General features: G+C 41.7%; 1 protein-coding gene across 3 annotated transcripts; it reads right to left on the bottom strand.

Annotated features, from left to right (window-relative positions):
• Positions 1–1,690: 1,690 nt before the first annotated feature.
• Positions 1,691–21,290, bottom strand: FKBP9 (FKBP prolyl isomerase 9). 3 transcript variants are annotated; one of them, XM_072853642.1, is made up of 10 exons: positions 21,274–21,290; positions 15,971–16,116; positions 15,163–15,352; positions 14,311–14,456; positions 12,882–13,071; positions 10,424–10,569; positions 8,934–9,120; positions 7,206–7,351; positions 5,509–5,672; positions 1,691–3,331 (listed from the first exon to the last, which is right to left on the bottom strand). In XM_072853642.1, the coding sequence occupies exons 2-10, from the start codon at positions 16,056–16,058 to the stop codon at positions 3,149–3,151; spliced, it is 1,440 nt and encodes a 479-aa protein (XP_072709743.1). In that variant the 5' UTR covers positions 16,059–16,116; positions 21,274–21,290; the 3' UTR covers positions 1,691–3,148. The 3 variants fall into 3 exon arrangements, with proteins under 3 accessions (XP_072709743.1, XP_072709741.1, XP_072709742.1); XM_072853640.1 differs by lacking the exon at positions 21,274–21,290 and adding an exon at positions 19,976–20,297; XM_072853641.1 differs by lacking the exons at positions 5,509–5,672; positions 21,274–21,290 and adding an exon at positions 19,976–20,299.
• Between the last annotated feature and the right edge of the window lie 4,177 nt (positions 21,291–25,467).

The following is a 25,467-nucleotide window of genomic DNA, read 5'->3' as shown; positions in this document are numbered from 1 at the left end:
CACCCTCTCTAACAGGATGGTGGCGTAGAGGGTTTATTTATCGCTGGAGGTGCAGGGGCTGTGCTGAGCTCTCCCAGTCCATACCAGCACAATTTCACTTCCCAGCCAGCTCACCCGGTCCCCAGGCTCTGGTCTGGTTAACTGGCAGGCAGACTTTAAGGACTTCAAAGGACTGGCACACACCATGAGAAGCAATGGGTAAAGGGTTCAATGTAGTACAACCCTTTTCTGAGAAGGGAGATGGCCCCGAGCTTTCCTTCGAGGGAGGAGCTGATAGCTGCCAACAGAAAGGAAAAGAACTGACGGTCTATGTAGGTAATCAAAAATTGTGGATTTTATGCAGTTTAGTCTAACGTAGCCAGGTAGTCCTGGCTGCTGTTGCCTTTGTCTGGGCAAGTAAACACCCAATATAAATACAATTATTTTGCAGCAAGTGTTTCCATTTATTCTCTGCTTCCCCCCAAAGCTGCATTCTCATTTCCAAAATGGCAGCCTCCAGACTTGGGGGGATGAGGTGAGGAGGCAACAAAAACTTCCTATTGACAGAAAAACATCATTTAGATGGATCACAAGCCATGTTTGCTAAGGCCTAAGGAGCAATGGAATGAGAATTTCCCATGTACTTACCCTAGCTGGAGGCACTGATAAAGTCATACCCACTATCCCATCAACTGACCTGTGCTTCCAAAAAAATCCAGCACTGTGATCTTTGGGATTACCAGCTGACTGCACTTCCATGCTGTCCAGGTTTACTAGGCACTCTTCAGACCACCTCCTGGGAACCATCTGGAATGATCCTCCATGCAGAAAGGCCTGTTCACTAAGACTTTCTCACATAAAACAATCCTGGATATCCAGAAGACACACTGGGGTTTTGGGGCTATGTACGAGAACAGAGTAAGGAGTTGTTTCCACACTGAGGACTGCTTCTGGCAGCACTCATCACAACTTGCTTCCTGCTCCTTATCTCAGCTCCGCCAGCGTGCAGAAGCAATGCATTTGAACCACAGCAACAAGCGAGCAGTCTACTTCCAAATAAAAGAAAGGGGAAAATTCTGTGCAAGAGTCTTCTGAGAAAGCTGCTTTCACAGGATGGTAATGCTTCTAAGGAGCCATTCAAGTCATAAACATCTGGATCACAAGTGGCATCCACTGATATCCACAGCATTTACATCAGCCCAAAGCAGACCAGACTGCCAGCGTTTTACATGCAATACATGTGTTTTTTGAGCTACAGGTGAAGTGAAAACATCCAACCTCAGATACAAAGCCCAGTGAGTTTGCCTTCGCTAGGCTGGGGAATGAAATGTTCTTCCTTACGTAAGACAATTTTCTTCAACGAGAGACTTGGAGCCCCCAGCCGAGAACCATCACCCTCCCAACTGTCACAGCTGATGGCAATATGGGATGGGTAATTTAGGGAACTCCTCCTAAAGCCAAAGAATGACTTCACTTCACGTGTGTGAAGCATGAAAATAAAAATCTTTTCTTGTGGTTTATTATTTTCAACCATTTTGAATCAAATAGTCTTAGTTTGAAGTATTTTTCCTGAAGATCAATAGCAATATTGAACATACTCAGGATAAGCCTGCTGTGTGCAAGAGAAGAGAGCTGCATGAAGGGTATTTGCTTCAACTCAAGTCCCCAACCCATAGAAATGGCAGGAAAAAAAGAAACTTTAACAATAATAGTTGATCAACGTTTTATTTAACAAAAAGATCAGTTATCCAACATTTAATGGTATCAAACTCAAAAAAATATTTCACTGCACTTTCTAGAACAACTGTATTAAAACCCAATACAAAATGTTTTCATCCAACTGAAATACCAGTTTTTAAAAAGAGCATCTCAGGGAGCTTACAACCCACATGTACAGATCAAGAAAGGCAAGAAACTAGACACAAAGCATATCATGGAAACTCAACTCCCTTTCTACTTGTCTTTGACAGTGTCGCACTATATGTATTTGTACTCTTTACATGTAGTGTACTGAGAGGGAATCATGCGGCCTTCCAGAAAAATATGTCCGTTTAGTGTATTTTCTATTAAACAGCTTGCTACATTTACAGATCTAATGGGTGATTGTCTCAAGAGTTCACATAACCTAAACAGCACTCCCAGGGCTGATTTTGTATTGAGGGATAGGCCAGAACATTTGCAGGCATAAACAGATGGGTCTACGTCTTGGTTCTATCACTGTCATTTTGTTTGTCCGCCATGCCAGACTGCTCTGCTGCATAAACTCTACGTACTTACTCCTTAGTCTAACAATTCCCAAAATAGGAGGCAGAAGCCCAACACAAAATCAATTTATCCAGTATTTATGACAGTATTTGGACCCCATAATACTAATATTTAAAGTCTAACAAAACTATAAATAAGGTTGCAACTAGAAAGGTTTGGGAATCAGAACACTGTTTCAACAGGCCAGCAAGAAGAGTCAAGGTTATCAATTAAATATGGTACAGATGGTAGCAAACTTTTATTTTGGAAGGTAAAAACCCAGCACATACAGAGTTACAATTCTAGGCCGTTTAATTTAATTCACAGCTTATGGAAATTTTGCAATGGCATAGCTATCATTTGCATGTTCTGCCATTTGCAAATCGGAGTTCCTGCTGGCAAATACTCGTATGAGTTTGTTCAGTTACTGGAAAGAGAGCTCATGCCCTCTGAAGGGAACTGGGCTCAATGTCTGATAATTTTTACAGGTCATTTTCATGGGGAATATTTTCTGGTTTGTTCTCCTGCAGAAATATTTTGGATACAGAAGGTTTTTTAAAACTCTTTTAAAAGCGCTCAGTAAGTTTTCTCCCTACCATCCATCCATCCAAGTGAGTGTGTATTGTTCAATGATGACTTCTAATCTTTAGCATAAAAACAGACCACGTGGTTCATGACACCACGTATGGCAGTACACTCTTTATCCATTTATACATCCTATCTTGAGGCACTTAACACTTTTTTTCCAATATACCTAACAATTCCAACTGAAAATCTCTTCCTATTTTAACAGCCTACCAGCACATAGGCACAGGCAGACACAGGCTAGCTGACTGCTAACCTTTCAGAAACATGCTTGCTGAAACCTCTTCCAGTACACACGTTCGAACAGTAGGTCAGCTCAGGACTCTTCTTTTTCTTAGCTTTACAGTTCATCGTGTTCCTCTTTGGCCTCCTGGTCTTTCAACTTGAATTCTTCAGCGGTAACTTTACCATTTCCATCCCGGTCTTGATTGGTGAACATATTTTTAACAATCTTTTCAAAATCAAAACCAGGAGCCAGTTTTCCTTTGCCAGAATCGACTTGAGCTTGAATGTACTCTGAAAACTAGGTGGAGGGAAAGGAGGAGAAAACAGCTCACAATGAAACAGCCATTTAACACTGAAGAGTATTTACAAAAGTAGCATTTATTTGTTGTTGACTATTTAGCATTTTACTACTTAATAATAAGTGTACATAAAAGTACACCGTTACCATCCTATGAAGCTTACAACCTAAATTGAACTAATTAGGACAGACACGTGAGGTTAAATCCCTGTTGAGCTCCAGAAAGAGTGATTTCCTCACTTATTCCAGTGGGTCCTGGACCCATAACAAGAAAAGTTCTTTTTCATAATTTAGGGGGAAGATGAGTTGAACAGAGAGTGACAGGAACAGATCTATATGGAGGGAAGGGGTTTAATTCCACGTGCTGATACCAGAAGCTCACACTGTAAAACGACAAAGTATTTACAAGAAACAACACAAGAAAAAAGAATGAAACACAGAAATGAGACTTTAAGTGTCAGGATACCATGAGATTTGTTAAAGTAGCTTCAGGCATTATGCCTTCGACTCGACTCCCATTACTTTGGTGGGGGAAGGGGGAAGAGGGATGAAAAGGTTTCACGGTTACAAGGTTAGTTTTCCCTAAAAATATGTTTCTTTATACAAATGATGAAGTTATTCAAGGTGATTAGACAACATCTGACAGAAGTCATACTGCTGGCTTTCCAAAAACAGAAAGTCTATCATCAAACACAATTTTGCCAATTACTGTTATCTCTGGTGCTACTTGTTAAATACGCTTTGGCAGCGAGAGCTATTTCTGACATTCATTTATGCCTTTTGGGCCAAGCATCCTCTCGTATCTCCTTGGCTTCTCCTTCTCCTCCTTGCTTGGTGACCAGAAGGATGTGGGTATCAACAGTTGCATCCCACCTCACTCATTCTCTAGACTGATAAAAGCCCTTTTCACAGAATCACAGAATTGTTTAGGTTGGAAAAGACCTTTAAGATCATCGAGTCCAACCGTAAACCTAACACTACCCAGACCACCACTACAGCGTGTCCCTAAGCACCTCATCCAAATGTCTGAAATACTTCCAGGGATGGCGACTCAACCACTTCCCTGGGCAGCCTGTTCCAATGCTTGATAACCCTTTCAGTGAAGTAATATTTCCTCATATCCATATCATAAATACTGGATAAACCTCCCCCGGCGCAACTTGAGGCCATTCCCTCTCGTCCTATCACTTGCTACCTGGGAGAAGAGACCAACGCCCACCTTTCTACAACCTCCTCTCTACAACCTCCTTTTCTTCTCTGCAAGGACAGAAGTGGAGGTAAACACAAGACAGGAGTTGGAGAAAGAAGGAAAACAAAGAGGTGGAAGAGAGTGCTAGGAAGAGGGAAAACAAGATTTTGATTTTACCCCATTGGCTTGTTGAAATGCTGGAAGGCATCTTATGCTGTTCCATAGGTCCACAGCCTGCATCCTGAGAGCTGCAGGCAGCGCTACTCCAACAAGCAAGGACAGAAAACAGAACGATAGAGAAAGGTGACAAAGAAGACTGAAGAAAATAAAAAAAACAGGACTCCTCAGTTAAGAGAAAACGCAGAGGAAAACCTCACAGAGGTTTATATTATCAGAGATGGTGTGGCAAAGGCAAGCGACTTTCAATTAGGGCATGCAATGACATTCTCACACTGCAGATTTTAAAAGCAAGCAAGGGGAAGGACTTGTTCACACAGCACAAAATTCACCCACAGAAGGAGTGGCCACAGGCACTGCCAGGCTCCAGAAGTGATTAGCCAGTTCCTGGATGCACTCCTGCAGGCTCAGCTTTGGCTCAAGAATTCACCAGAAACCTCCAATTAACAGACTGATACAGTGAAGGCTGAAGGCTGTGAAGGCTGATACAGTGAAGGATCGTTGAATACGAACTCTGCCTCTTATACCCGTGCCCTAAGTTATCTGTTGTTGACCACAGCAGTAGACCACAACAGTAACTGGTCTTAAGTAGTATGACCATTCTTACCTTTCTTTTTTCTTTTTGGTTCTATCTCTAAAGCTAAATCATCATGTTTTAACTGACACGCTGCCTTCCTGTTAACTTGACAACAAACACCATGTGAGAAGAGGAGAAGAGGAGGAGGAGAGGAGAAGAGACCCCATTCTTCAACATCTGAGTTGATGGTGGTAGGAGAAAACCACTGCAAGTGTTTTCATTGCCTCAGCTTACCTCCTCCAAAAGAACCTCTCCATCATGATTCTGGTCTATTTCTTCAAAAAGATTGGGAGAGACTTCACCATTCCATACAAACATGTACCCTTCAGGCAAGCCAGACACCAGTTCCAGCAGTTCGATGTCGAAAACTAATACAGCACTACCAGGCACTTCGCCTTCTGTCACAACAAATGGCAAAGAGGGGTATTTATCCTCACTTATACTGAAGAGTATATTTCCTTTTAATCCATAATTAAATTTCTCTTCCTGCTCCAACAGGTGCTTCTCTACAGTGATCCCCAAGCCCTGTGATCCCAAGTCCACCAAACCTTCCTGCTCACCTCAGCAGAGGTGAACAAAACATAAAGGAAGCTTTCATAATAAAACCGCATCCATTTTTTTACTTATAAAGGTAAAACTGTGGGAATGAATCAATTTTCCTTTCGTCAATACACTGTGTATCAAATTGCTACTGATAGACTCAACAGTGTAGCAACAGCTTGGGTTGTTACCTCAATGAAACCATGGAAGGAGTTTAATTTATCCTTGAAAAATAAAATTGAGGTGACCTCTAACTTCTGCCCAGTAGCAAACAAGAGCAATCTCTTCAGATATCTGGGTATATACCAAAACACTAACAACCATGCAAAGTTTCAGACCATGTATATTGAATGCAATTTGAATGATGGCAAATGCCTATGACAAGTATGTTTATAACGTTTTTTAACACAGCAGACTTTATGTTATGAGGAATTTTTCAATTTATTATAGATAACTACACAATTTCATATAACAGTATAAAATTTTGCATCTATAACACTCGTAATTTTTCATGGAAGACAGGTACAAGTGAAAATGCTTCTTTATCTCTTATCACAAATTGATTCTCATGGCATGTGATGCCTGACAGACAGTCTTTATAAAACACAAACTGTTCTTGAGGTATTCAAAGAACATTGCAACTTATGCAACTGTTTCCATACATATCAAGAGTGTGTTGATCTTGATGATCTCCCGACAGACTCCTTTCCCTCAAGTCTTTTAACTCGGAAGACGAGCAACAATCACACATACTAGGAGATTAGAGTTCTTGTCACTTCTATATTGGTCTTTTTATTATTGTTGTCCCTGTCATTAAAAATGTATAAGCCTCGATGCTCTAAAACAGAGCAAACTACCTTAAATGTATTGGTGTTGGGGTTTCAACAGCACCAGTACACTGCTGCACATCTTTCATTCAGTTTATGTAGTTTCTGAATTTTGAGTTTTCTTTGAATTTGCTAACATACTAGTGCTGAACAGTCCCCTTCAGTTTTGTTTCCTGAATAACATGTCGCATGTCCAAGCGTGAGTACCCAATTCCCTATCACGGAGAACCGTGTTTACATCCCTCTGCAACACAGGAGTGCCTGGAGCTTTCCATTTTGACAAAGCAACATTACTGGGGGCACGTGTTTCCTTTTGTACTAGGATGGTCTTTATATTAGCCACAGTAACAGTATGACTTAAAATGCAACACAGACAGTACATTCACTGGGGAATGGGGGGGGTTGTCTAAAATAATGAAATTTAAAACCTCTAAAAAAAATCCCATTCAAGCAGTTAAGAGACACTCACCTTATGTCCTCACGCATAGCAAGTAACAAAACATGCATACTTGTGTTTCAATTACTCAAGACGTGCTAAGTGGGTGTGCAATAGGTTTCACTTACCAACTCCATCTTCTCCGTAACCAAGATGAGGTGGAATAACAACTGTTCGTCGTTCCCCGACACACATGTCTTGAAGGCCCATGTCCATCCCCACCACCACCTGTCCAGATCCCAGAACTATGTTGTAGGTCTTGCCAAGACTATGTCTGGAGGAGGGGGGGTGGGGTAAAAATAAAAAAAACTCAACGTACAATAGAGAGTTTCTGTTGTTCAAAATTACCACAGAAATAGCAGTTTCTAGTTAGTGCCCTGTCACTGCCAAAAATTAACTTCCTGCCCAATGCTCTGTTCTACCAAGCAGTTACCCAAAGTTGTTCTCAAGGTAGCAACTTACAGCCAACACAAAACAGAGCTGCTGGTAGCTAATTTCTAAAATCAGAAATTATCACGAGTTAAAAACCTCAGAAGTTAAACATGTATTGTGCTTCTAAAAGCTGAGCGTGCTGTGTTAAGACTTTTTACTCAGTATGTGTCACAACAGCAGGACCCTATCTTCTGTCAGTCTCCTTTCTTTGGTTATTTGGCTTGGCTGTACCACTGCAGGACATGCTTGTACAACAGAGTATTATTTTGAAAGAAAACAATTCAGTGGCTAGGAGGTCAGCCTTAAAAGTAGGAGCACAAGATTCATGACCTTTGATTCTCTATAAACTGCATAAGACAGTCTCAACATCCCTTGGTTCCTACTACAAAATGGGAATTGAGCATTCCTGCCATATAAAAGGTGTTTTGAAGCCAAACACGTTACTTGCATACATACTTGCCTACAGCATCACACGATGTGCTTCAATGTAAGCCAGCTTTTCAGCTCTGCAAGCTATTGTGTACACTGTGAAAACTATGAGCTGCTTCCTATGTCTAATTACAACCGGTTTAAAAATAGCTTTTCCCAACTTCACTTCCAAAAATAAAATATTATTTAGATGACTTGTGCTATCCAAAAGATGAAGGCAGAAAAAAAGCTAGCAGAAGTATTCTTGTAGCTGCAGCAAAGAGCGCAATGGGCTCACTTTGGTTCTGTATGAGACAGACTGGAGCAATCTCTGCTTCCCTCATAAACCTACTGCCAACAGGAAGGAGGAAAAGGAACATTATAATCACAGTCATGATCAAGCCCTCTGAGAGTTTCTCCACGCTGACCCTTACTGCAACACTACAATACAGGAAAACTAGCACCCATGTGTGGTACAGACATGACGGTGACCATTTACTATAAAACACATTTACTATAAAACACCATTTCCTAGAAATTAAGCTAGCTTTAACAAGACTACACCGAATACCTCCAGCAGATCTCTCTCAGGTGCACTGAATCAGTGCAGAGTGCAAATCCTACCCAAGAAACTTAATACACTTGGACAGTTCATTCATGCGGAGCCCTGTGTTGTTCTACTATGACTGGCCTAGACACCTGAATTAGCCTGTTCAAACAGACTGCCATGCAGACAACCTGTTTCATCACTCCGCCTGTAGTGTTTATGTTCTTCTCCAACACACTCCTACGTCCTCTTTGTTCCCAGTTTTTTCATTATAGTATGATAGATTGTCTTTTTCTTTTCCTCCTCCTATATATCTTATGCAGGCAGACATAAAAAGAAAAATACATTCTACATAAATACTCAATTTTTCACTTAAAAATTCTTTCTTCCCCACCAGCCCACTTTGCAGGCAATTCATTCTGCTTTCACAGCTGCTAGGGACATTTTCTTTATCAGGTGATATACTTACGTTGAGTCTAGCAAAGTACCATCCAGGAGCGAAGCATTGTAGTGATACTTCAAGTAATCTCCCTTCTTACTCAGTACGGTGCAGTTGGAAGGTTTGTAGTTAACAGTAATGCTGACTGAATCTGAGGGGTTGTGGAAGTCAACCACGTGGATGTCAAAGACCAGCACTGCAGATCCTGGAATCTTTCCTAAATAGGAAGCAAATTAGGCAAGTAAAGAAAGAAATGGTACCCAAACAGGCTTATGATGACCAGGTACTGCACCCTGTAGGAATATGTATTCCCACTGTGTCTGCTACTGAGTCATTCTGCTCTTCTTTTTCAGAATTAAAAGGATTATATCTCCTTTGTATGCAGCAGATGCAAGCTGCATCCAATGTAGGAAAGAGAACCAGTAGAAAAGCACTAAACACGCACTCAGCTCAACAGGGAAGGAAAATATTTTCATTATTCTGAATCTGAAAATTATGCAGAAATGAAGCAATAGCCATATATTTCCTGTGACCATCCTAAATGACTGATTTGTGTTTCGGGTACCAAATCATTATTGATCATCAAAATTCTCATAGGATTTCCCATGCTTCAAGGAATGCCATTATGTCTAAAAGGTTACATTTCCTTAAAATGTCCTGAGAGCAAGCAACTTCTTCCCCCCCTTCCCAGGACAATGTGCAATCGCATTACCAGGACTGACAGACACATCCAAACCCAGGAGTGGGTTTTATTGGTAGGGGAGTCTAATCTCCAAATCAACAGCATAGAATTTGCATTCTCAGAAGAGAGGCTTTTCTTCTAAGTCTCTTTTTCCAAATAACATCCCAGGAGGTACCTTCTGAAACACCATCCATAAAACTGTGATCGGCTAGAAGGGTTATCATATTCAACCTCTCACAGCAATCTTTTTAGGTATTAATGAGTTTTCCCAAAGGAATGTTAATTGTACGTCATACATACACAGATACTTTGCTGTTACATGCATCCACCGTTTACAGAGGCGGCTTAGGAGTCCACAAAACCTGTGGCTGTGGAAGGAACGGGGAAGAAAACTTAACACGATGAATTCTTTTAGCATACAGAGCTTGTTAAGACATACAGGAAGGAAGATCTCACGCTGCAGAGCTCCTGGCATCCAAGTACCAGTCTGTCTGAAACACTGATTATCCAAATGAGTTCAGGTTACCAAGTACCAGTCTGCCTGAAACACTAATTATCCAAATAATTTCAGGTCACCGATTACATGTGAGATTGTTCTGCGTTCTTATTGTCCTACCTATTTAGCTAATTAAAATAATTTTGCAATTTGCAAATTTGCAATTTGCAAAATAATTTGCAATTACACAAAGGTGTAATCCTGTCAGTTGCATGCCCACAAAATAATGAACTAATTCAGAAGCCTTTCAAATGCCAAAAAAATGGAACTACACACAGATGCACTAAACAATAAAGGAAACATCATTAATTATGGAAGACTTGAATGAAAAGTCAAGCTCACCTCTTCCTTCTTCTCCATATCCAAGATGAGGGGGGATTATTATTCTTCTTTTTTCACCAGTGCATACACCTAGCAAACCTTCATCCATTCCAGCAATCACATAACCTTTCCCCACATAGGTGTCATAGGTACGATTTCGTGAATAGCTATGGAAAATACCTGCATTTTAGCAGTGTCAGGTGTACTCAAGAAAACACAGGATCTTGCAATAGGTCTGCAATATAATTCTTAAACCAATTAAGGTCAAACACACAGTCATTAACTAGCACCGGAGAGGCACAATGCAATCACCATGTTCAATGACTCTAGGCCACCAAGTTTCATCAGTCAGTGATGTATGTGTCATTTATTAACCAGTACTGGGATCCTGCCTAGGGAACAACTTATTTGCAAATACATTTCTACTATATCTTGAAAGAAAATCTCACCTATTTATGTATTTTAGTCTAAACAGAAAACATATTTTGATAAGTAACTGGGGGGAAAAAAAGCTTTCTCCCCTTTAAATTTTCCTCTGCCCCAATTCTACTTTTGTAAGTGCTTATTAACTAGATATAGTTTACGTTCATTTTCATGAGACACCCTTCAGACTATCTCATTTTGCAACCACAGCTATGTAGTTCAACTACTATAAGCAGGAGTGGGATAAATAGGTTCTCCTGGGATGCACAGCATTAAAATGAGTCATGACAACAAAACAGTATCAATACTACCCTCCCTTCCAAACTATGCCAATCACTGGTACGTAGGTTGAAGGACCTGCTTCAACACCTAATGGTAGAATAAAACAAGCCTACAATGAATAATGATGTTTATTACAAGGATGTGTCCATCTTCTGCCTTTCTTCAAGGCATGCTACATGAAGGTAGAACCCAAGGAAGGGAAGGCAGAAAGGTTTTAATTCATCTTTACAAGGTGACTCTAGGAAAGAGCAAGACCAATACAGACCCTGATGTAATTCAGAGGTTTACTCAACTACTCTAAGTCCAGACAGCCCTGGGTGAGAGCAGCCCAGGGGAAGTTCTGCAGCTGAATATTGCAGAGGAAAAAAATGAAGGAAAAGATTATTAGAGCTCTCGACGCCAGCTATTCACAGTGCTTTTGGCATGCTCCCTGTACTAGTGAGAATTTTTTTCCTGACCAGCTCCAAGGCTTTCAATACCTATTGTTAGCTGCTCTATTTCTTCATAGATACTTGTTAGATATTGGCCCTTCTTGTAAATTCGGCAGGAATCCAGGATACAACACTCTAACAAATAAGCCCTCTGTCAGAGCTTTAGAATGATGTAGAGGCTGCTGTCCACAAAGCATTTATTACTATTTATTGACAACAAAGCTAATATAAATACTACAGCCATTTTCAAAAATTGTTTAATTACTACAGACAATACTCATTTACATCTCAAAAAAAAAAAGAGATTCTGGGCAGGTGCACTGTGGATAAGCTTAAAGTTCTTAACTTAAAAGTTTTCGTAAGCTGTAAATGAAGGTCTACAGTGATGGCTGTTGATGCAGGTCTCCTGCTTTCTATCCTCCCACCAAGCTGGGTAGCTGAACAGGGAGGTCAAGGTTGATTCCGAGCCTTACCGCATCTCAATTCAATTACATGAGATACAATTCCCTGACTCCTCCTCATGGGAAGTAGCGCACATGGCATACTACTCAGCTGATCTTTGGAAACTGATCCTGATCTTCATCTTGCAGCAGTTGCAGAAGTATGAAAAAAATTTTCATTAGTTTATTTTGTAAAACATTTTACAGTGGCTCATTTTCAACTCTTTTTAGCTACTTGTGCCAGCTGTTCTGAAAGCTGGAGTGAGGAAGTAAAAGTACTGCTCATTAAAGAGCAAATAAAAGTGCCAGGAAGCTACAAGGGTATTATTCATCGTATAATTCTGTACATGAGGCTCATGTGCCCAGAGAGCTTTGAATCTGAAGTGACAGCAACCCCTCTTCCTTTATCACAGAAACCCCATTGCTAAATTCAGTCTTGAAAGACATTAGCCTTCAAAATAAAAACAGTTTTCAAGTACAAAGGGAAAGGCTGTCCTGAGATTAACCTCAAACTACCCACTACCTCACTGACTCACAATTCTCAGGACATAAAATGGGAATCATATTTATTTTCTCTCTCTTTAGGAGTATTCCCTATTTGGCAGACAAACTCTATGGGGCAAAGAGTCTTCAGACACGACTGTCTAAAGCATACATAGCTTCACCAGGTGGATCGCCGCCCCTAGATGGCGTCTGTGATACTGTCAGAATACAAAATAGGTCTTTGTCTTCCTTCCCATACTGAAAAGGTTTCTATGAGTTTTTTAAGAAGACAAGACCCCAACTCCACTCACAAATTTCAAAAAGGAAGGAAAAGCAAAGAATTGTATTTGGGTGTATACGTCGACAAGACAGACAAGCCAAACTGGAAATGGGATCTGTAGGGCTGAATGGTTCAGTTACCTGGAATCAAACAACGTGCCATCCAAAAGTGTGCCGTTGTAGTGGTATCGGAGAAAGTCTCCTGTCTGGCTTCTCCGCTCGCAAGATTCAGGCACATGCTGGTTCTCAATAGTAATACCATCTTTGGGGTTATGGAGGTCTAGCAAAACCACATCAAAGACGAGAGAAGCTTGGCCAGGGATCTCCTTACCTACAGAAGTGTTAAAGCAGAAAATGGGTGAGAAAGAGCTGATGTTCTAGAATGAGCTTAAACCTGTTTGTTGAAGAAAAGTAACCTACTGCCAAATATCAGGCACCTCCCCTCCCAAAATAAATTAGCGTAATCTGCTTCTAGTCAGCTGTTTTTTTGTTTCATGTGTGGGTTTGTCACTTAATCTCCAACTCAATTATTTCATTCTATTCCTATTGTGATGGCACTGCCTCACCAAAAACAACAGCCTCTTCAGCAACATCCATCTTAGTCAATATACACCAGCTCCATCTGAGCTGCATGGTTTAGTCTACCAGTATTTCCAATACACTTCATGAAACTGCATAAAATAACCATCAGAATACGAATTTGGTACATCCGCTCTTCCCATCCTGTTAATATCAAAACAGGAGACCACATGATGGAAGTTGAAGGAGGGTAAATAGAGTATCTGAGTGAAAAAGTACCTTTTCATCCGTACACAAATTATAGTGTGGGTTGCTTTGACTGAGAACCATTGAGCTCTAGATCTTGGCAAAATTTCAAAATGTAACTCCACAAAGTTTGGTTATCCATGGAGATGGCTGTCACAGTTAATGGTAATGAAGTCATGGAAGGGGTACAAAACCTTGTACACCCCAGACACATTCTTAAACATGAGAGCAGAGAAAGAATTTAAGGAACCACCCCAAACTATACCTAACTGCCCCCTCATTTAACATGAGGACCTCTATGTATGACCTGCAGGCTGCATACAGTCTCACAGGACAATTAATCCATCCCGTAGTTATTACTAGGGCATTGGTTGAAAACAAAAAAAAAACCCAACAAAATTGGAACTAAAAATACATTTTCCTTTTTTCAAAAGTTTTGTGCTCTCTGTGGCAGTCATTGAAAGAATTATGCAGTCAACTGACTTCCAGTTTTTGGAGCCACTAGGTATTAATCACAGATTATATTCTCTGAATGAAATAAAATTTCAGTATATAAAGATTACAGTTGTATCAACAATATGTCTGTTAAGCAACCTATTGGTTAAATTAAAAAAAAAAATCTTTCACTTTCTAATCAGTCCAATCCAGTACATAATACATTTTGAACCTCTCTTTCCATCACTTTGTTCCATCTGTCTGAAATGAGTAATAATGCTGCCCGTAAATTTAAAATACACAAAGTACAAGTTTGTTCTAAAATATGGATGACTTGGATTAAAAAAAAAAAAAAAAGAATAACTTTTACCGTCTCCTTCTTCTCCATATGCTAGGAAAGGTGGTATTGTGATAATGCGCTTCTCTCCTACGCACATTCCCAAGAGACCCTGGTCCATACCAGGAATCAGCCATCCAATTCCCACATAGGTATCGTAAGTTCGCATCCGATTATGGCTAAAAATGAAAAAAAAAAAACCAAAAAAAAAACCAAAAGCCCACAACCAAATGTCAGACTGCCACACAATATTAATCTTCAAAAGCCACACACTATGCACAATGTAACTCACAACTTGCTACTCCAAAAATATTGCTCCTTGATTTACCAAGGGCTGGCTGGGTAGTGTTTTCCAGAGCGCTTAGCTATTTCAGGAACCTAACAGAGGTTTTGAAAAGTGGCTCACAAACATAATGGCAGCTGTTATTAAAGCATAGTTTTCCACATAACTTTAATGAAGTACACATGCTGTAAACTTAAAATCTCAGTATGAAAGTGTTAGTAGCTCAATTTCACCATGAACTCTACTTAGTTTATAAAGCTTGTATCTAACTTGAATAGCTATGCTGCAGTGGTTATAAAAACTATTAGCTGACTGCAATAAATAGTAATATAGATACAGGGAATTAAATTTATAAAAAAGAAAGGATCTGGGCTGGTAATGCTCACGCAGGAATGATGTACTGTTTTATTGGTTTGAGTCAGTACTGCTGTCCCATAATCCCTGAATAAACTACTGACACTCATATGATGCTAGCTTTCATTTCTTGCCTTTCTGGGCAACTAGTATTAATTGTTATACCAGTGAAGGGGGAGGAAGTGATGGTTTAAAGTGACATCAGATACCTATTAAAAGACACAAAGACACACAACCCAGCTGTGTACCTTGAATCAAACAGAGTGCCATCTAAGAACGTTCCATTGTAATGGTATCGTACGAAGTCAGACACCTGGACTGTCCGAGGACACTTCTCAGGCTTGAAATAAGTCTGAACCTGCACTTCGTCCTCTGAGTTCCAGAGATCGATCAGAAGCACATCAAAATGGAGCACAGCATTGGGAGGTATCACACCAGCTGCAAAACCAAAACAACACAAGCAGTTTTATTTCCCTTTTTCTACAGGACGTAAGTGAAAAGGGAACCAATTTACACATTCCCTAAATAAAACGCATGATGTACAACTTACTCCTTTTTGTGCTTATAATCCCCCTGTCCCCTTGTCACCATCACAGCTACATAAGGTGGGGGAGAATCTGTCAACATGAACTGTTATCAAATATGTCCATCAGACAAACTGCTCTTGATTTAGCATTTGTTGCCTCTGAGTCTGCAGAGCAAAACTGCTTTTGGCACTGACAAGACCTTGTGCAGCACTGCAATGCCAAAACACAGTAACTATTTAACAGCGAGGTAGGTAGAAATAAATAGTTAACTTTAGTATACTAAAGGAAATAGTATACTGAAAGGAATGCTGAAGGTCTTCTACAGCCAACAGCTCTTCCTTCCGCATGCAGAGGAAGCCTGGAGCGATTAGCTAGGCTATAGGCTTAACAAAGACCCCTGAGCAGGGGAGAACCTCTCTGAAATTCACTACTTGCAATTTCTACACTTCTCTTCTGTGACTCCATTTTCTATCTGCTCTGCTGAATCACTTGCACAACCAGCTATTCACTGGCCCGGTGCTGTACTTACAGACGCCTTCATTTCCGTAGGCGAGCTCGGGGGGAATTTTCACAAACCGCCGCTCATTCACGCACATGCCGACCAGAGCTTTGTCCATCCCAGCAATAAGTTGACCTTTTCCCACAAACACGTTGAATGTGGATCCCCTGTCATAGCTAAAGGAGGAAAAGCAGGCAAAAACATTAGTGGTTCACTTACCCACCATTCCACTATTTTTTTGAGAGTTTAAGCCCTTGCCCTGTTAGCATAACTTTGTCGTGAGACAGCTGCTAAGAGACCGGGCGAATCCAAATGTTTCTGAGACTTCAACCCAGCTCTCCTTCTGTTCACTGCTCACCGTCTATCTGAAACGCATTCTAGCAGTGTGCGATGTACACTGCAGGCACCCGAAGCCCATAACTACAAATGGCTAATTTACACACTAACACTATAAGCAGCACTGGAAAATTATGGATGAGAAAAAAAACTTAAAGACTATTACAAGATATGAAAGGATGACTGCTTCCACAGTAGGATCTCAGCATATTGATTTTGGTGAGTAACACCACAAAAATATTATGCGAGATCGATAAGCTTTATGACGTGAGACATCATGGTGGGCGCTTCTCTGTGGGAAAAGAGGAAAGGGAAAAAGATGCAAATCTCACAGCTATTGCTCAAAAAGGCCAGTTGGTTATTTATTTTCTCCAATTGGTTACTTATTTTCTTCTCCACATTCCCAGCTCTCGTGTCATTAAGGTTTAAACAGCAAAAAACAGAGTTGTACTTTAAACAGCAAGTTTGCCAGACCAAGAATCAAGATAGCTAGTGAAATGATCTTCCACTGTGATAATACATTAATATTTGAATGGTAAAAGAAATTATGCTTAAATGATAATGAAGTTTTCCTCAGAGAGCAGCAGTGTTACCACAGCAGAACACTAACATTAACTTACGTGGTTAGTTTGACCACCTTAAATCCACACAATGACCCCACTTTGCTGTGCCTGAATTACTGCTGTTATTTAATTTTAAGTGATGTATAAACATGGCAGGAAGCATTTCAAAAGCTTTGTGCCTATTTTTAAGCTTTTACTGCTTCCATTTTTTCAAATTCCTTTTATAATTTAAAGGACGTCTGTGTCTGTCCCCCCCCCTCGATAAAAGGCAGCACTGGAAAACATAATTAAAAAAAAAAGGTTTGTGCCTCTTTGCCTGCTCAAATATTCTGGAAAGCAGCCAGTAGCTAGATATCGCTAGGGAAATTATGTCAAACTTTCCTTCGAAGACTGTACACATCACTTCCACAACATACTGAGCCTCCTAACAGTCCCAGAGGCTCGAATCCCTCAAATATTTTACTGAGTGATCTCTCTGTTTACTCGATCATTTTTTTTCTGTCAAGCATTTCCCTTAAAATAGACAACTCTCTATACAGACCATTCACTTTCGGTTGCACAAATATTCCTACTCCCAGGCAAGGATGGAAACTATTTAAATTAGCTCCTGACAAATTCTATTATACACACAAAAACATAATTAAGATGTTAAGACTAAGAACCTAATAGGTTCTAAGAAACCCCCCAAAGTGGTATTTTGTAGCGATTGACAAAGCTTGGCAATACATTTGGGATGGACTTAAAATAGAAGACCTTTTTTTTGCCAAAAATAAACCTACAATTAAGAAAACATTGATGCTAAGCAGAGAACTGAACAAGGCAGTGAACAGATCATGCAGCTTTGCAGGACTGACTTTGCACATTCCTTAAAACTAAGCAAAATTAGTTTCTATTAAAGGAATTTACCAAATTCACAGCAGATGACTAGGCAATTAAACTCATACTTAAAAATGGAAATCATTTTATGGCCACAGAAATAAAAATGCAAATACTGATGGGGGAAAAAAAAAAGAATAAACAGGCACATTAGTTAATTTACATGACACAGTCATGATTACTAAGACTGTCAACAGCCTGTTAACAAGAAGAGCTGTATTACTACCTTCTACCTGGAAATACAGAAAAATAATTTTAAACCCCAAGAACATTTTCAGCAGCTGAAAAAGAAACAAAGTAAAACTGCGCTTAGTTCAACACCCGGAGTATTTTCTAGACTGATTTCATAGTAGTGTTGGACTAAACTGATGCTGGTAAGCACTTTCATAAACTTAAAAAAAAAAAAAACAGGTAGCAATTCTGACAGGTAGAAAAATGGGCTAATAGGCTAATTTTAGTATAAATTGACTGAATATCTTTAACTCCTATGCAGGGAACACTAAAGATTTTACAACATATACTCCAAAACATTTCTTCCATTAACCTACAGAACATAAAAACCTTCTAATTTTCCATTGTCTTAACATGATAGACCACTGTCATCAATCTTAAAAAAAGACCATAGTTAATGAATAACAAAAATGTATGTCAACATGAGCTGCCATCTAGAAAAAAAATGACAAGCTGAACAAACCTGACTTTTTGCACCCTTTTGAAATGAAGACTGCCATACCAATACTCAAGTTAGATTAGACTACCATTGTTATTTACTGATATTTGGAGGACCCAAAGAGATAAATGCTGTACAGTTCTGCACAGCCTGTTCCTGCCCCAAATAATTCAGAGCCGAATGACAAGGAACTTTGAATTAAACCAGAGCCAACACCTGGGAAGTCCCTCCAGGTGCACTGCCTCAGTGCAGAAATTTGCTGGTACAACTCAGCGTACAAGTAAGCCCCAGCATGCATCTGTAGAAATCAGAAACACATTTCTGAACACATGGCTGGTTTTCCAATTTTCACATATTTGTAAAGTGAGCAGTGAGGATGCTGCCTTTCCTTGCGTGTCCTCACATCTGCAGCTAAGACTTATTTTCCAAGACTGTCAGTTGCCAATGAATTCACTGTCCTTGCTGTGCTTTTTCACTGAAACTGCACCAACGCCAGCTGAACTGCCAGCTACCGCATCCAGCACTTTATCTGGAGAAGTGCTAGTGAAGTGGCACTACCGGCGTACCGAAGTACAGTCAGCTCCAGAGAAAGAGCTGAGCTTACTTTCAAAGACAGTTATTTCCCTAAGGCTGTAGATTCTCCTTGAAGCACAGGAAAGATTACCACAGGATTACTGAAAATATATTTTGCTTTTTCTTTCTGAGTAATACTTTGATCAGTAGCAATGAATGAAGCAAGAAAAAACAAATAAGCTGTCAGCAGCATCAGCATCCTTCTCAATCTCCTGATCCCACTATTTAGGCTTCCTAATCCCAAAATAACAGCAGGAAAGTGGTCAGACGCTTCACTGTACATAGGTCACATTTATTCAAGGGTAACTTATCCAAAAATTTCTGTGTAAGCACAACCTGATAATTCTTGTGTTTTCTGGTAAAGATAATGATTCAGAAATGTTTGTGTTCTAGTAGGTTTGAGCCTGGAGAATACATAGGAAACATACAGAAAGAAATGGGCAGGAAATCACTAAATACTGTGACTGACTGCAATATCATACATGCTCCCGTTTACCAGGCTAACTGAATATCCTTACAGTCTTCTTGTCTCTTCGAGCAGAAAGCTCCCAGTCAGCACCTTGGAGAAGCAGCTGGAGGAACGTGGTGGGGATCCATCAGGGCAGGTAAACTGCTGCGACCTGGCCCCAGCCACTGCAGAGGTCTTGCCCCCACTTCCCAGCAGTCACAACCCAGCCCTTCGCCCGTGGCGAAGACATTTTCCTACGTGGCCTGTACATCCTGTGCTCTTGCTCGTATGGCATTGCCCCGCTTGCCACTAGACCGCGTACGACTGGTCACCCCAAAAGGGCTCGTGGGCCACAGCAGGTCGCAGCCAGAAGAGCAGCGGGACCGGAACTGAACCTCAACCGCAGCCTCCACCCAGCGCCACCGTCTCCGAACATCCACAAAAACACCCTGGTGGGGACAGCGCCGCTCGCTCCCCTCCTCTCCCCGAAGAGCACCCTCACACGAAGGGGGCCGCAACTCTAAACCGGGGGGGTGCGCGCCAAGCCCCGAGGCGGGCGCAAGCCAGACCTGGAGTCGAAGCGGGTACCGTCGGGGAAGGAGCCGAGGTAGTGGTAGCGCACGAAGTCCCCGGGCCGCACGGCCCGCGGGCAGCTCTCGGGCACGAAGCGCCGCTCGACGCGGACGTCGGCGCCGTCCCAGGGGGGCTCGGCCGCCGGCACCGGCGGCGCCTGGCACGCCGCCCAGCTCACCAGCAGCGCCGGCAGCAGCAGCAGCGCGCCGCAGCCGGGGCCCCGCCGCCGCACGGCCGCCGGCCCCGCCATGGAGGGCCGCAAGCGGGGCAGCTGCTGGGCGCACTGGGCGGCGAGAGGCGGCAGGGAAGGAGGCCGCCCGCCCCGGCCCTCCCGCTCCTCCTCCCGCTCCTCCTCCCGCCGCTGCAAACTTGCAAACGTGGATGAAGCTGCTCGCAGCCGGGACAGGGGAGGAGCAGCCTCCACGCCGGCTCCCCCCACCCCCGCCGCGGGGCTGCGCAGCCCCAATTTGGAGCGGAGCGGAGCGGAGCAGCGCCGGCACCGCCACCCCCCGCCCCCGCGTGTCCGTCCCCCCTCCCCGGGCTGGCGGGGGGGCGGCGGTGCGACGTGGCGCTGCCCCCGGGCCGCCCTCCCCGGCGCTCCTTCGCTCCTGGCTGCAGGGCGGGAGGCAGGCGGCCCCCGCAGCCTACCAGCGGCTCTTCGGAGCGGTGCCGGATACCCTGGGATGGACTTTAATTAATAATGCACGCCGATTAATTACAGAGCTCCGCGTCGGGGCTTTTTGTTCCCGTGCTTGCACCAGGGCACGTGTACTCCGTGCACGACTTCGTAGATTTAAAATCTCATCGCAAATGTTCCACTTTAGATCAAAACTCCAAAGGTGCAAGTTTTGTGTTGGCATCTGCTGCTTGACGCGCCCCAGTGCTGTCACAGGTATTTGCAATACCCTGTCAAGGAAACTTTGCAAATTACATGGAAAAAACCGACCTGACAAGCACCCAGTAAAGACACCAGTGTCCCAGTCGGACAGCTATCCCCTTTTCCTCTCTCATTGATCTTGCACGCACCAGTGAGGAGGAACTTAGGTTTGTTCTCAGTTATTCCAACTGGTTTCAATGAAGAAGCCTGGAAAAGCTAAGTATCTGCATATGAAGCAACAAACCCCGAACAAGATGAAGTTAAATAATACAATAGTTTTGAAAAGCACCGAATTTTATGGCAGCAGGTTTGGGGCAACTGGTTGGAAATGCAGGCCCACCTAGGAATATAATTTATTCAAGAAACAGCAAAGATAAGATTTTGTTATTGATAAATTATTAAACAAGCACAACTCACACTCGGGTGGGCTACTTGCGAAAAGAAACTGCTAAAATCAGGGCAGCTGGTGTGGCGATAAATGCTTGAGCGTCGCAGTTGGGAAGACAACAGCTCACGGGCCCAGTTCCCCATTCTTTGTGCCTCCGCCACCCAGCTGTATCACCCAGCAACGGAAGTGATGCAGCCAAATCAAATGTTTTTAAAGTGCTTTCAGAAACGTTCTGGTATAATACTGACATATTGCTAGGAAATGGCTGCTGCTCAATGACCTAACCAGTGAAAAAAGTTAGCAACTCAGGCAGCTATTTAAAGATAACCAGATTTGCGGTAACAAATCACATCCTCCTTCCAACAACAGTCACCCTGCACGTTCCAAATCAGCCCTGCAAAGTATCCTTTAAACAAGCCATGTAAAATTGTCAGTTGCCTAGATTTAAATAGCTTATTTTGATGTTGGTTCGTATGGACACACTTTATTTTCTTAAGGAGAACTCATAGTTCACCATTGGAGTATGTTGATACAACCAACATGAAGATAAAGCTTACCCTGCATCTGGCACTTCTTTTTGCCAGGCAGTGACACAGTCTTTATTTATACCCATTTATTTAAGAAGTTCTATGTTTTCAAAACAATTCCTTGGACTCTTAATATTTATGCAGTTTTGTACTCATTACTCATCACCTCTGTCAATAACAGTTCTCCATTTCTGATGTAATTACCCTTGCCTCAAGACTGCTATAACTGTTACCAGTTTTATTAACTCCTAAAATGTTATCCCACAAGTGTGAGGTCATTTATCCAGTGTACGAGACGCCAATATACACACAGGGTAGAGGTATTTTATTTCATGTCTGCGCAGAGATGGGTACTAGGTGGTAGCTCCACAAAGCTAGCACAAAGTTTGGTCATACAGGTACAGTATTTATACAGTCTAGTTATGCATATGCATAAGTAATTGCACAAAGCAGTTTTCTATTGGTCTACATTTCTCTTATTTCAACTTAAAGCTACAATGCTACTTTAATATTCTGTGTATGCTCAAAGGTGAGGGGTCTCTGCTTGGGCCAGGGTCTCCAGCTCGAGGGGTGTGACTTTTAGTATTATAATGAGGATAGTTCACGTGAGGGTGCTTCTTATCACACTTCTACTACTTGTTTCGGATGGTTCCCAAAACATTTTAATTAGCTTACATATTTCTCAAGGATGTGCTTCTCTCCTAAGGACAGTAATTCTTGTTTAGACGTTCCCCTTTCCAGCCTGAATCCCCCTTATCAGCTTTACATAAGCCTTGGCCTTCCACCAGCTCCTGTTAGACTACACTGTTAAACTACAAAAGAGCCGCGTGTCCGTTCTGTGTTACCAAACTTGGGTGCTTCATGCCTCCGCTCCATTCACCCTGTAGCTCATGCACCATGTGCCTCTCCATAAGCACACACAGAGCTCGAGAGTTGTCAGCCAGGGAGGTGCGTTGCTTTCCATCTTCCTAGTTTTGTTCAGAGAGCACAAAGGTAGCAGAATGCAAAAGCTGTCCAGTATTTTCCTTAGAAATGTCATTTTTAACATTTTGCTATTTTTTCAAAGCACAGACACACACAGACAAAATAAATTCTTATTTATATGCCGGTTTGTTTCAACACTATCCCAGCCTCACCAGAAGCCTTTTGGGGATGCTAATCACTATCAGATTGCCTGTTCTTCAGTCAGCCCAAACACAGCAATGACTAATACAGTGTGAGCAGGGAGATAAGCACAGACATGCATAAAGCTCCTGGAGAAGCTGGTCCTGGAGGGAGGATTATCCTTTCCAGGCTTAAAAACACAGTACAGCTAAGGTCCATTCTTTCTCTGAAAATTTAGCTTTCAGGAATGTCACAGGTCAGACATTAAATGAGGATTAAGGAGCCAGGACTCATGCCTTTGCATCTCCTTTTGGAGGATGCTGTGTGGCTCATGTAATGTTCAAGGGGCTGCAGTTCTAGCTTTGGGCTACGCTACATCAAACAAAAGGATTCAATGCTGTTCCCAAGTCTTTTGAATTGAAGGGCAAGTAAGTAAAATGGCAGCTCTCATTCTCTGCCTGTGTATCGCAGCAGCGTTACTATTTGAGCTCATCACACAGAGGAGAAATTCAAAAGCTCACGTGACAAGAAGGTAGACACAAAAATTCCTTCATACACTGCTGGTACAAATCATGTCTCAGAAGCACTGAAGAAAGCTGAGGAACATGCTGATGAGTCATTTCACATAAAGATTAATTTATCGTAACATGGGAAAAGGAAATAAAGCCTCAGCTTGGGTCTGAGGTAGGCAAGATACCACTGGTGTGTAACTTGAGATGCTGTTCTGCTCCTTGGAATGTGCTTGAAGCCAAGCGCCAGGCAGTCATGAGATGGTGGGCCTAATGTAAATTAAAACGTTTGCAACACATTCAGTCACATAAACATAGGAGAGGTTGTGACTAGTGAAATATTCTGCTGAGTAGCCGTTGGACTTACCCACTAACTGTTCTCAATTACCCATCATACAGCTAAGATTACAGGCCCAAAGATTCAGTCCCTGGATGCCTGAAGTATGTCTTGTGGTTGGATATGGAGGTTTTCCAAAAAGGTAGCATACCAAGACAGAAAAATAGAGAGTGGATTTGCAATGTTTTCTAAATACTCTATCGATTATAGACCAAGAAAAACAGAGGTAGTCCTTTTTTTCTTAGAGTATGTCCAATGCTGCAGCTTGCAGATACCCTGAAATTATGGCAGGCAAATTTAGAGAGAAGTCAGATGTTGGAAGTAAAAAAGTGAGAGCAATGGGAAATACAACTTGAACTGACATAAAATACAGTTTAAAAAAATACCAATCTGCTTTTAATCAGTATGTAATATTCAGAAAGATCACAGTGTAATGCTGGGTTTGGCTGTATAATCTACAGGAGGATTGTGTGAAGGGACTCTGAATTATTTTTATCTTCTGCAGTTTTCCACAGCTGTTCACCTCAGTATGTACTCTCTTTCAAACTCCTAAGAAGCTCTTTAGAGAATAGTTTTGGGTTACAACTAATGTGAAAGAACCATAGTGCTCTCTCTGCTGAGCTGAATTTCAAGTAAGGAAAACCCCAATTATAACTCAACGCTAGTTTCTCCTTCTAAAGATCTGTAAAGTTGGTGGAGATTTTCAGATACCTTGAAACAACCACTGAAGCATAGTGTATCCACACTGGTTTTAAGTATTAAATATGGCTAAACTATATCCATAAAAAATTCTCAGTAAGTACTATGTTTAGTAAACAGCATTTTGAACAAATACTATTTTATGCAGTTACATGATAAATTCAGAGCATCTGGAACCTGAAATAGCTCTTTGTACCCAAAATATTTTAATATAAATTCTATCAGTTACACATACTTTAATTATGTGTAATTTACTGTCAATGGTGTGACTCATGAGGGACTGACATGACCCTAAATGCCTTTGGTGACCAAAGTGATCCAGGTGACTTGGTCTTCTTCCTTGGTGGGTCATAGGAAATACTGTGACACAGAGCTCTTTGCTCTTCACAGAGAGTCATGCTGGATTGATCGGTCACCTCCACAGGCTATTTAACATGCAAATTTTTTTCTGATTTATTACTGGTAGTGGTTTAGCAGTAAACACAAAAGTGCACAGAACATGAGAGAAATGGATACACTTTAAATTGCTGATACTGTAGGTACATTTCACTTACTCCAATTCATCTTCAGCTTATCTCTACTCCACCCACTATAGATGTTCTAATGAAAGTCAAACAAATAGCAGGTAACGCTGTGAACCAGTAACCTCTTCCAAACCCTGCCATGCCAGGAGAAAGTCTCACTTGCTCCAGGTACTCAGCAATTCCCCTGTTGGAGGCCACAGCATTATGAGATACACCAACAGAACTGTCTTAGTTAGTGTTTATCAGCCTGTCATTCCAAATGTCCCATGCTAAACTATTATCCAAGTGATTTAGCAAATCCCACCACCACCAGAGATGAGGCAGTAGCTCCCAACAGCCAAACACAAGGATAGATTACAGTTGACTGCTGTCTTCCACCAACACTGCTGCTGTTTGTAAGGTAGACAGCTGCCAAAAGCACAAACCTAGATCGCACACTTTTGAGGCATCAGTCACGCCTTCTTTTGTGTGTGCATTGCAACTGTTGTAGTCTGTACACTACTAGAGGTGAACAAATAATTGT

The sequence above is a fragment of the Ciconia boyciana genome, chromosome 2, assembly GCF_034638445.1.
Source record: "Ciconia boyciana chromosome 2, ASM3463844v1, whole genome shotgun sequence".
Taxonomy (NCBI): domain Eukaryota; kingdom Metazoa; phylum Chordata; class Aves; order Ciconiiformes; family Ciconiidae; genus Ciconia; species Ciconia boyciana.
This window is presented reverse-complemented; position numbering and strand designations above follow the sequence as displayed.

Excerpts from the sequence above, each read along its gene's own strand:
- FKBP9 (XM_072853640.1), bottom strand. The coding sequence starts at position 20,229 with ATGGCGGGGCCGGCGGCCGTGCGGCGGCGGGGCCCCGGCTGCGGCGCG. Across the intron at positions 16,117-19,975 it reads GGTACCCGCTTCGACTCCAG|CTATGACAGGGGATCCACAT; the intron begins GTCTGGCTTGCG and ends TTCCTCCTTTAG. Across the intron at positions 13,072-14,310 it reads ATATGGAGAAGAAGGAGACG|GTAAGGAGATCCCTGGCCAA; the intron begins GTAAAAGTTATT and ends ACACTTCTGTAG.